At 36.9% G+C, this 12,219-nt stretch overlaps 1 protein-coding gene across 5 annotated transcripts in view; it reads right to left on the reverse strand.

Annotated features, from left to right (window-relative positions):
- Positions 1-12,219, reverse strand: part of SANBR (SANT and BTB domain regulator of CSR) — a 62,668-nt gene that overhangs the window by 9,867 nt on the left and 40,582 nt on the right. For 4 of the 5 annotated variants that reach the window (XM_058684000.1, XM_058684002.1, XM_058684003.1 and 1 more), the window contains 4 exons: positions 11,587-11,739; positions 3,040-3,185; positions 2,206-2,305; positions 694-726 (listed from right to left, as the gene is read on the reverse strand). In XM_058684000.1, the coding sequence (XP_058539983.1) occupies positions 694-726; positions 2,206-2,305; positions 3,040-3,185; positions 11,587-11,739 (432 nt within the window). Of the gene's footprint in view, positions 1-297; positions 341-693; positions 727-2,205; positions 2,306-3,039; positions 3,186-11,586; positions 11,740-12,219 lie in introns of all 5 variants that reach the window. The other variant, XR_009248601.1, reaches the window with a different exon arrangement.

Below are 12,219 nucleotides of genomic sequence, written 5' to 3' on the forward strand. Positions count from 1 at the left end.
AAATGGCCATAAGAAGTTCTACATTTAGGAGAGGATCACATTACATTAAATACCTTTTATTTATTTCCTTCGCATATTCTAGTAGAGTGTTGGGCCCATAATAGGTCATCAGCATTTGTCAAACTATACCTCTATCACTCAACTGAATGCATGTTCCTTGATATCAGGATTACATTAAAATATAATAATTGCTAGTATTAAAGTAGTCCCATAAGCAACCATATGTACACATTCTCTGGATAAACGTGGCCTTGGATTACTCAACCATATCTGCATCAGCTTCCTGCATCTACCCACCCTGCTTTCTGTCATCACTGATCCAAATTCCATTTCCATTCTTCTGAATATTGGTGGCACATGGCAGGGTGATGGCAAAGAGGTAAAAAAAAAAAAAAAATCAACCAACGTGTCAATCAAACCACCAAATACCTGGAATTTAATACATTTGTTGCTTTGTTCTATGACCTAATGTGACTTAAAAGTGACTTCAAAAAAGCCACTAAAGAGACTTACGGAGTATATGTCTGTTTTAAACAGTGGCATTTTTAGTTAAGTACAAAATTACAGAAGCTGAAAAAGATAACTGCATTAAACTAAAGTCTGTAAAATAAGATACTGGTAAGATTCTATTAAACTAAACTTTAGTTTTGGAAGAAAGAGATCTATGAAAGTAAAGTATAGTTGCTTACTTACCAGTTGCAGAGTCCAGTTTTTCAGTGACAAAAACTATAAGACAAAGGAATGAGAGATTAATAAATTTGTATCTACCCAGATTGCAGCTCCTTATTTTCATGTGGATACTGTAAGAGTTGAAAAAAGCTGCAAGTATAGTTCCTTTCCAGGTTGAAACAACTTAAAACTCAGGCTGAAAATGATGTTTTACAAGGTTTTTATAACGGCTGTCTAGAAAAAGATGTATATGTTTATAAAAAGAAAAGAAAGAAAAAGAAAATCGGGGCAGCTGGGTTTGCTCAGTCTTAAGTGTTTGAGTTTTGATTTCGGCTTAGGTCATGATCTCACAGTTTGTGAGATCAAGCCCTGCAATGGGCTCTGTGCTGACAGCATGGAGCCTGCTTGGGATTCTCTCTTCCCCTCTTTTTCTGTTTACTCTCCCTCTACTCCCTCTCTCTGCTCATGCTCACTCACTCACTCACTCACTCAAAATAAACAAACATTAAAAAAAAAAAAAAAAGAAAGAAAAAGAAAATCAACACTTCTGGGGCACCTGGGTGGCTCAGCTGGTCAAACATCCAACTTCAGCTGGGGTCGTGATCTCACGGTTCGTGAGTTCAAGCCCTGCAATGGACTCTCTGCTGTCAGTGCAGAGCCCACTTTGGATACTCTGTCTCTCACTGTCTCTGCCCTGTCTCCGAACCCTTTCTTACTCACTCTCTCTCAAAATAAATAAACATTAAAAACAAAAAAAACAAAAAGGAAAATCAACACTTCCCAGTATCATTTCCAAAGGATAAGTAAATCACAGGCAGAGATAATATGATTTAATTTTTGAACTATTTCAATCACTTTTTAATGTTTATATTTTATTATAGATTCAAGAACCAAATTATATATGGATATTCAAAAAACCTCATTTGCTATATTGTACATAATTAAAGAATGTTAATGATTGAATATTTGTAGCCATTTGGAGTTGACAATACATTTTACATAGAATATTTCACTTTGTCAAGTAAATGATACCTCAGCCAATACAAAGCGAGGAAGTTCATGGGCAAATAGAGATTCCCTGGTTGTCAGTAATAAGAATCAAAGGACTTAAAGCTATCTGGCCACCTGAAAAATATTTCAGTTTTGAAACCCTGCAAAAACTAAATGCATTCCTAATTTCAATTAAAAAAAAATTTCATACCAAAAAAGTTTACAGAATTAGAATTAGGAGGGGACAAAATATCCCATTCATACTATCTTCAATCCTCAAATCATTACTTGTTCATAATAAAACCTCTGAAGAACATGTTATATTTTTTCCCCAAATTGAAGTTGATTAATTATTAGTTGAGGGCAAGGAACATGTCCTATTACCCTTACAGTCCTACTAACTCAGCATTTGTTATGATCAGATAGTCAGTAAATGCTTATTAATTGAAAATATCAATTTCAGTTTAAACCCATCACATTTCGGTCAAAGATTAAATGTCACCAATTGTTCATATCAAAAAAGAATAAGTGAAACAAGCTACTCACAGCATTGAGCTCCCCACTTTTGGGGCCCCATGGTGTATTTGGCTCCAATAAAACATCACAGTCTAGACCCTTTTCATCACAGGGACCAACCCCAGAATCACTTGAAAGAAAAAGAGATTTTAGGGAGAAGTTCAATTTCAGAAGAAGTTAAATGCAAATGATGTCTATTTTTATTGCAAATGTTTTATAAATTGTTCTTTAGAAATATAGTTCTTGAGTATAAGGCATGCCACTTCAACATTTCCATTTCTTAATTCCTCCAGTGATTTCCCCTAGCAGAAGGCACTCCATACAGGGGAGGCACTACTGCATTCCAAGCATCCTACTTGCCAGGTAGTGAAATGGGCTGCTAAGACTGGTACTTTTATGAGAACAGCCTGCAGGAAAGGGTCCCCCTACCCCCAACCTGACAGCTTACTGCAATTGCAAAATGATAGAAGTGACTTCAGAAATTATTAAATCAAGGATTTCAAATTTATGCAAAGATAACCTTAGTCATTTTTTTTCTAGTTGTATCAATCAAGGATTTAAAAAGGGCTTAAGTGACTTCAAAAAAGAAAAAAAAAACCCTCAAAAACTGAATTGCAGGTCCCAACCTTTCAATCACCAAAGACTCTTTTTATTAGTTTTTCTTTCCCTTGGACCTCCCATATTTTTTCTATCAAATAAACACCTGCTTGCTCTTACTGCAAGCTGACATATAATTTCAGTAAGCTTTCTGGAATAACGTAAGCTATGTGGGGTCTGCCATTATTGGTTTGGGGAGGCACGAGGATTCTGAGATGGGAAGCACTGAATGAAGCGCTGCAGCGCGTCCCCCCACCCCCACCTCACCTAATGGTATCTTTAGAAAAAGGCACAACAATGACATCTTTGTGTTTGTGCAGATCGTCCAGTATTCTAGTGGTTGGACACGACAGCAAATCTCCGCCTTCACTTTGATCATGAAGAGCAACTACGTGGTCCTTCACTTTACAACCCTGTCATGTAAGAGATACTACGTTAGAGAGGTTGGTTTGTAATAGAAATATTCCTTTAAAGATGATTGTATGTTTTTGTTTTTCTTTGCCCAGCCATATTGTCATATTAACCATTTTATAACTTTTTCTCAAGAAAAAAATAAGGCAGTTGATTCCTGTATAATGCAGGGTTAGGGGTGCTGATCCCCTGCATAGTCAAAAATCCACATAACTTTTGGCTCCCCAAAACTTAACTACTAAAAGCCTACTGTTGACTGGAAACCTTACTGATAAACAGCTGATCAACACATATTGTGTGTTATATGTATTATATACTGTATTCTTAAAATAAGGCAAGCTAAGGAAAGAAAATAAAAAGGAAGAAAAAATATTTATGGTACTATACTGTACTTATCAAAAAAAAAATCAACATATAAGTGGATCCATGCCATTCACCCATGTTGTTCAAGGGTTAACTGTGCTCATACAGAAAAGAGCAAGAAATATAAATGTACACCTTAATAAACAGTCAAGAATATTCATGTAACCAACATTCATTCACATTAAGAAACAGAATATTGCTGGGGTGCCTGGGTGGCTCAGTTGATTGAGCATCTGACTCTTGATTTTGGCTCAGGTCATGATCTTACAGTTCATGAGTTCAAGTCCCACATGGGAGCCTGCCAGGGATTCTCTCTCTCTCTCTCTCTCTCTCTCAAAATAAATAAACTTATATATCTATAAGTGTATACACACACACACACACACACACACACACACATTAAAAAAACTAGAATATTACCAACATTTTTGGAATTCCTATGGGCTCATTCCTGATTGTAACTGCCTCCTTTCTCCCAAAAGATAATCTTTATCCTGACTTTTATGGTACTCACTTCCTTGCTTTCATCCTTTTACCACTAAAGGATGCATCCCTAAACTTAGCTATACTTTTACCTCACTTGTTTTGTTTAACATTATGTCTTTATGAGTCGACCACATTATTGTATGTAACAATAACATTTGTTTTAACGTATACTATTCCACTGTATGCAAACTCACAATTTGCATATCTATTCTACAGTTGATGGATGGGTTGTTTCCAGTTTGGAGCAATTACAAATAAAACTGTTATGAACAATCTTTTACATTTCCTGGTGTAAAAGTGCTCATGTGTACCAAATTATATTACTCTCAGAAGTATATGAGTGTTATTACTCTATATACTAACACTTGGTAAGGCATTTTAATCTTAGTCATTCTGGTGAGCATGTAGTAGCATCTCATTGTGGTTTTATTTTTTTTAATTAATTAAAAAAAAATTTTTTTTTAACGTTTATTTATTTTTGAGACAGAGAGAGAGCATGAATGGGGGAGGGTCAGAGAGAGAGGGAGACACAGAATCTGAAACAGGTTCCAGGCTCTGAGCAGTCAGCACAGAGCCCGACGCGGGGCTCAAACTCATGGACCACGAGATCGTGACCTGAGCCGAAGTCGGATGCTTAACCGACTGAACCACCCAGGCGCCCTTCTCATTGTGGTTTTAATTTGCATTTCCTCAACTACAAATGAGGTTGAACTCCTTTTCATGGTTACAAGACAGCTAAATGTCTTTTATTCCCCAGCGAAATGCCTTCTTGTGTGACGTTCCTATTATTGTTTTCTTATTGTGGGGTGCCTGGGTGGCTCAGTCGGTTAAGTGTCCGACTTCAGCTCAGGTCATGATCTCACAGCTCGTGAGTTCGAGCCTCATGTCGGGCTCTGTGCTGACAGCTCAGAGCCTAGAGCCTACTTCTGATTCTGTGTCTCCCTCTATCTCTGCCCCTCCCCTGCTCGTGCTCTGTCTCAAAAATAAATAAACATAAAAAAGTTAAAACACTTACTGTTTTCTTATTGATTTGTATGAGCTAAAAACATCTTAATATGAACCTTTTATGGATATGTTGCTAATATCTGGTCCTACCTATGACTTTGTCTATTGAAGTTTATTTAATGTAGGTGATGTACTGGAATTTAAAAATCTCTTTCTTGGGACTCCTGGCTGGCTCATTCATTAGAGCATGCAACTCTTGACCTTGGATTTGTGAGTTTGAGCTCCATATTGGGGGGTAGAGTTTACTTAAAAAAACTAAATAATGGATGTGTGGGTGACTCAGTTGGTTGATCATCCACTTCTTGATTTCAGCTCAGGTCATGATCCCAGGGTCATGGGATCGAGCCCTGTCTTGGGCTCCATATGCTGAGCATGGAGCCTGCTTAAGACTCTCTCTCTCTCTCTCTCTCTCTCTCTCTCTCTCTCTGCCCCTCTCCCCTACTCACTCTAAAATAAAAAATAAGATTTAAAAAAAAAAATTTTTTTTAACGTTTTTTATTTATTTTTGAGACAGGGAGAGACAGAGCATGAATGGGGAGGGTCAGAGAGAGGGAGACACAGAATCTGAAACAGGCTCCAGGCTCTGAGCTGTCAGCACAGAGCCCGACGTGGGGCTTGAACTCACGGACCGCGAGATCATGACCCGAGCCGAAGTTGGCCACTTAACCGACTGAGCCACCCAGGCGCCCCCAAAATAAGATTTTTTATGGTATTATCTTTTAATAGCTTTATTAGTTCTCCTTTCACATATAGATCTTTTTTTGTGAGTAGTTTGGGATAGATTCCATTTCCATTTTTTTTCCCCAAATGGATATACCAATGTTCCAGGACCTCTTACTCAAAAGTCTATCCTTTGCCCACTGCTCTATACTGCCACCTCTGTCATAGTCAAGTATCCAAGTGGCTCTGAGTACTCTCTTCTACTGGTCTGTCTACTCTTTGCCAGTATCACCCTAATGGCTTTGTAATAAATCTTCATGTTGGGCAGAGCAAGCATTTTTCCTTTGGTTCTTTGAGAGTATCTTGGTTATCCTTGGCCCTCTTCATTTCCACAGACATTACAGTCAGTTTAGCAAAGTTCCCAATAAAAATCTGTTAGTATTTTTATTGAGATTACATTGATCTAAATAGACCAGTTTGGGCAACATTTACATCTTTACAGTACTGAGTTTTCCAATCTATGAATGTGGTATGACAATCCATTTTTTAGTTTTATTTTCTCTCATTAGTGTTTTACGTTTTCTGTATAGAGTTCTGGCACATATTCTATTAGATGTAATCCTAGGTACCTGATTTTTTGAGACTACTGTAAATGGTTTCTTTTTATAAATTTGATCTTCTAACATTGTTTGGTTTATAGAAATAAAAATGGTTTTTGTAAATGATTTTTAACAGATCAATTTTAAATTCCTATTAATTCTAATAATTTATCTGAAGATTCTTCAGGATTTTCTATGTTCACAATGTGATCTGCAAATTATGACAGTTCCTTTTTGATCCTTACACTTTTTATTTTTTTCTTGCATTAATATACTGTCTAGGACCTCCAGTTCAATTTGAATAGAACTGTTGTAACAATGCGCACCCTTATCTTACTCCTAATTTCAAAGGAAAACTTTTCTACATTTCACTATTAAGTGTGACATTTGTTTTAAGTTGTGTATTATCTATTCTTTATTGGATTGTGTTATTTCCCTTTTATTTCTAAATTTGCTAAGATTTTTTTTTTAAATCATTCCCTTTATATACATTAATTTGGAAGTTATACATTCTTTTGTCCTTTTAGTGGTTACCCTAGAACTTATAACATGTGTCTTTGACTTATCAAAGTCTAATTTGTTAATACCTCCTGTTTTTTTTAAATTTTTCTTTTAATGTTTATTATTTTTGAGAGACAGACAGAGCATGAGCAGAGGAGGGGTAGAGAGAGAGAGAGAGAGAGAGACAGACAGACAGAATCCGAAGCAGGCTCCAGGCTCTGAGCTGTCAGCACAGAGCCTGACACGGGGCTCGAACTCAGAAGCTATGAGATCATGACCTGAGTTGAAGTCAGATGCTCAACTGACTAAGCCACCCAGGCACTCCATTAATACCTCTTCTCTTAAACAATGCAAGACCTTTTAAACTGTCAGACCTCCACTTTAACATCCTTCTAATCTACAGGCTATTGTTGTGGGTTTTAAAATTATACATTAAAATCTAGAGTATGTGTCAATTATTTTAAATTTTCTGTTTTACTTATATAATCCTATATTTATTACAAACACACACACACACACACATAAAGTGTTACCATCATTGCTTAATATAGTCAATGTTCATTTAGATTTACCAATATATCAATTTTTTTCTTTGGTCTTCATTCCTTCCTGTATCTTGAGAATATCATTAGTATCTCCTTTAAAGCAATTCGTTGGTTGAAAATTCCTTCAATTTTTCTTTGCCTAAAAATGTTTTTATTTTGTCTTCACTCTCGAAGGATATTTAAGGAAGGCACAGATTTCTAGAATATTAACTATTTCTTTTGGTACACTGAAGACTGAAGGGACTATACTCTGGCTTCCATTGCCACCATTTTGAGATGTGAACTCTCATTATTGATGTTTTGAAGGGATTCTACTTTTTCCATCTGGCTGCTTTTAAATGTTTTCTTTTGTTGTCTGCAGTTTCACTCTGATATGTGCAGGTATGGATTTCCTACCATTTTTACTGGAAGTCACTGGAATTTTTTTTTTGTTTTTAATTCCAGTTAGTTAACACACAGTGTTATATTAGTTTTAAGTGTACAATATAGTGCTTCAACAATTCCATTAAAGGGAATCACCAGAATTCTTTTTATTTTTTTATTTATTTTACTTTTTTTTTTTTTAAAGAGAGAGAGCAGGGGAGAAGGGGAGAGGGAGAGAGAGAGAGAGAGAGAGAGAGAATCTTAAGCACACTCCATGCTCAATGTGAAGCCCAATGTGGGGTTCAATCCCACAACCCTGGGATCATGACCTGAGCCAAAATCAAGAGTCCAACACTCAACCAACTGAGCCACCCAGGCACCCCTGGAATTCTTGAATCTATAAATTAAAATCTTTCAATAATTCTGAAGTATCTCAGCCGTTATCTCTTCAAATTTTGCCTCTAATACATTCTCTTTTTATTTCTATTGGGAACCCCATTAAGAAATTAGTGCTTCTTACATAAAAAGATAAATAGTGTAGAATACTACTATATGAGGTACTTAGAGAATTCAAATTTGTAGAGACAGAAAATATAATGGGAGTTGCCAGGCACTGAGGGGAGGGGGAATGGAGAATGTTGCTTGGCTATAGAATTTCAGTTTTTGCAAGAGGAAAGAGTTCTGGAGACTGGTTGTACAACGGTGTGAATATACTTAATACTACTGGGCCGTACACTTGAAAACCAGTTTAGATGGAAATTTTTATGTTTATTTTACCACAATTTAAAAAATGACATGCACTCTCTAGGTTTCTTACTTTTAGATTTCTCATCATTTTGTCTCTCTGTGCTTCATTCTGGATAGTTTCTTCTGACTTTTATCTTCCAGTTGTATCTAATCTCCTGTTAAATTTAAATTTGCCACTGAGCTTAAATTTGCCAATAACCCAAATTCCTTGGCAGTAAATCTAATCATACCCATCCAGCAAAACCCCAATTCTGGACGAACTCAACTACCCATCTTCTCCATGTTTGCACTCAACCAGCTTAGGGGTGCTAGAGAGAGTGACATAAAAGACATGTTGGGTTTCATTGTAAATTTATGATTACCAATCTCCCATGGGCTCTCAAACTGCTTACTAACCTACAACCTTTCTCTGGAAAATTCACTCTCATGTTTTCCAAAAAGACTACTTCAAACCTTCCCTTTCCCCTTATTATTAGCAGATGGCTTTACCCCCTACTATATAGAGAACAGGAAAGGCATTAGATTGGAAAAATTTATCTAAATGACAAAAACAATTTTACTAATATCTGCAACCATTCTACTCTTCTCTACTGTTACAACAGAGGAACTGCCCTTCCTCCTATCTAAACTGAGATTGCCACAGGTGCTTATGATCCCACCCTACCCTGTATCCTCATAGCCTTATACTTATCAACCTCTCTTCCTCAACTGGATCCTTCCCACTGCCTTTTAAAAAGGTCTCTCCTGGGGCACCTGGGTGGTTCAGTCGGTTAAGCGTCCGACTTCAGCTCAGCTCACGGTCCGTGAGTTCAAGCCCCGCATCGGGCTCTGGGCTGATGGCTCAGAGCCTGGAGCCTGCTTCAGATTCTGTGTCTCCCTCTCTCTCTCTGCCCCTCCCCCGTTCATGCTCTGTCTGTCTGTCTGTCTCTCTCTCTCTCTCTCTCTCTATCTCAGAAATAAATAAACGTTTAAAAAAATAAATAAATAAAAATAAAAAAATAAAAAGGTCTCTCCTATCAAAACAAAATAAAGCAGAAACAATAAACAAATATCTATAACGTAATACTGACTTACTTTCTACCTTTTTCAAATTTCCCAAGAGTTGCTATTCACATTGTGCACATTTGTTCTTCTTCCACTCACTCACTCTGCAACCCTTACCAATCTGGCTTTGGGATCTAGCACTTTGACAAAACAGATTGTTACACTTATGAATTCCAGGTTACCAAAGCCAAAGGACACATATCTTTCCTTATTCTACCAGTATTTGGCAGTATTTGGCATCATGGTCCACTTTTTCTTTCTTTAAATACTACTCCTTTGACTTTCACGACAACATCCTTGGTTTTCCTCCTATTATTCCAGCTGCTCCTGATCACTTTCGTTTGCAGGCTCACACTTCTCTATCCAGCCATTAAACTCTGGGAGTTTCTCTGGGCTCTGCCTTAGGCTATCTGCTCTTCTTATGCTTACCCATACCTGCTGGTTTCAATTCTTACTTATTTGCAAGGAGACTTAAAATTATCACCTCCAGGTAGCCAATTCTCTGAGCCCTAAGACCCATGCATCTAACACTCTTTGTTAGACACCTCAATCTCAGACTGTCCAGAGCAGAACTCATGAGCTTCTCTCCAAACCGGATTCCCTTCTTGTTTCCTCGTCAGTAGACAGCACTACCACCACCCAGGAGCACAAGCAAGAAACTGAGTTATCCTCGACTCCTTCTTCCTCTGTGGTATAATCCACCAGGCCATTTCAGTTTTACTTCCTAAATACTGAATTCATCTCTACGACCCTAGGCCAAACTATCATCTCTCTCTAAGACTACCACGGTAACTTCCTCTTGTACCTGACTGCACTTAGTATTCCCAAGCCACTCTCCATCCACACTGTAAGTGATTTTCAAAATACAAAATAAAGAAAAAACTGTAACATGGCCTACAAGGTCCCGGCCCTGCAGGGCCTATTTACCCTGCCAACTTTTTCTTAAACTATATGTTTTCTACAAAAGGCAGTTTCTTTCAGTCTCTCTCATTCACTGTGTTCCTTTTGGCTTTGGTATTCAGATTAGAATGCTCTTTCTTTTCCTCTTTGCCTCATATACTCCTATCCATTCTTCAGCTCTCAACTGAATGCCAACTCCTTGACTTGAATGCCCACATCAGACCAGCCTATTATAGATATTTACGGCCCTGTGTACTTCTTCAAACATTTCCTTGCATGCTTTTTTTTTTCCTTTTGATAGTACTGTATGAACTAAAAGCTCCACGAAAGCGGAAACAATCTAATTTTACAGAAATTAGATTATTCTCTGACTTGCACAGTGTGTGAAACAGCTTTGGTGCTTTATAAATAACTGCTGTATGGATGAGGAAGAGGAGGAGGAGGAAGAGCTTTAGATTCTTTCCCTCCCATTTATGAAATCTAATTATATAACCTTTTCAAAAGTGTTACGGATCAAGGACTCTAACCTACAGCAATACTCACATATTGTACCAAGATATATGTGCAAGGATGTTCATTACAACACTGTAATACCATCAATCTGGAAATAATCTAAATGTTGATCGACAGGAGGATGGTTAAATAAACTGTGATATATGCACGGCTTAGGATATTAAACTGCAGTAAAAGAAAATGAAAGATAACCTAAGTATACTGTTGATCTAAAAGGGCAGAATGAATATGAATAGTATGATCAGATTTCCAATACCAAAACATTGCATATAATTTGTGTCTGAAATGTATAAAATGTCTGAAAGGAAACTGTTAACTGGTTACCTCTAAGACAAGATGCAGAACAAGAGAGTGGTGTAAAGAGGGTCTCCTACTTTTTACTATACTTATTTTTTGTATTCTTAAAGTCTTTCCTACAGGAATGTATCACCTTTATACTTTGTACTTTATACTACACTTTTGGGTCATGATCTCAGTTCATGGGTTCAAGCCCTGTATCAGGCTCTGGGCTGATAGCGCAGAGCCTGCTTGGGATTCTCTCTCCCTCTCTCCCTGCTCCTCCCACGCACTCTCTCCATCCCTCTCTCTCAAAATAAATAAATAAACTTAAAAATTAAAATAAATAAATAAGTAGATAAAATCTAAAAAACCCCAAAACAACAAAAAACAAAATTTACCTTTGTTAGCTGAGTGGGATCAAACCGAAGAACCTTTTGGTTACAACAGGGATAAATACCAGTGCCAACAGTACTCAGTGAACTTGCTGCAGTTGGATAAACCACTGTTTCTGAGTGATACTGACAATGTGAAAATTCTATACAGAGAAAAGCCTGAAAAAAGAAATATACAAAAGCAATGATTATTCCCACAATGAAATTATACATCTCAAAAATTTTTACTTAAGACCCATAATGTATGTTCCATTTACATAATATGTACTGAAAAACAAATCTTTAGAGATACAAAGTAGATTAGAGGTTGCCTAGAGTTGGAGATAGACTGGGAAATGGCAACAAATGGACACAAGGGACCTTTTCGGAATGATGGAAATGTACTAAAATTGGATGGTGGTAATGGTTACACAACTCTGTAAATTTACTAAAAATCATTGAATTGTACATTTAAAATGAATTAATTATATGGCAGGTAATTATACCTCAGTAAAGCTATTAAAAAGCAAGAATAAAAATACTTTATTCAAAATTCAGGTGCATTAAGTTGATCTCGATGTACATCTAATTTTATAAATGGCTAATCACATGAAAAGTTTTCCAAGGAAAAAAATGAAATAAAATTTGCCTCACTTGATT

This window comes from Neofelis nebulosa, chromosome 9 (assembly GCF_028018385.1).
Source record: "Neofelis nebulosa isolate mNeoNeb1 chromosome 9, mNeoNeb1.pri, whole genome shotgun sequence".
NCBI lineage: Eukaryota > Metazoa > Chordata > Mammalia > Carnivora > Felidae > Neofelis > Neofelis nebulosa.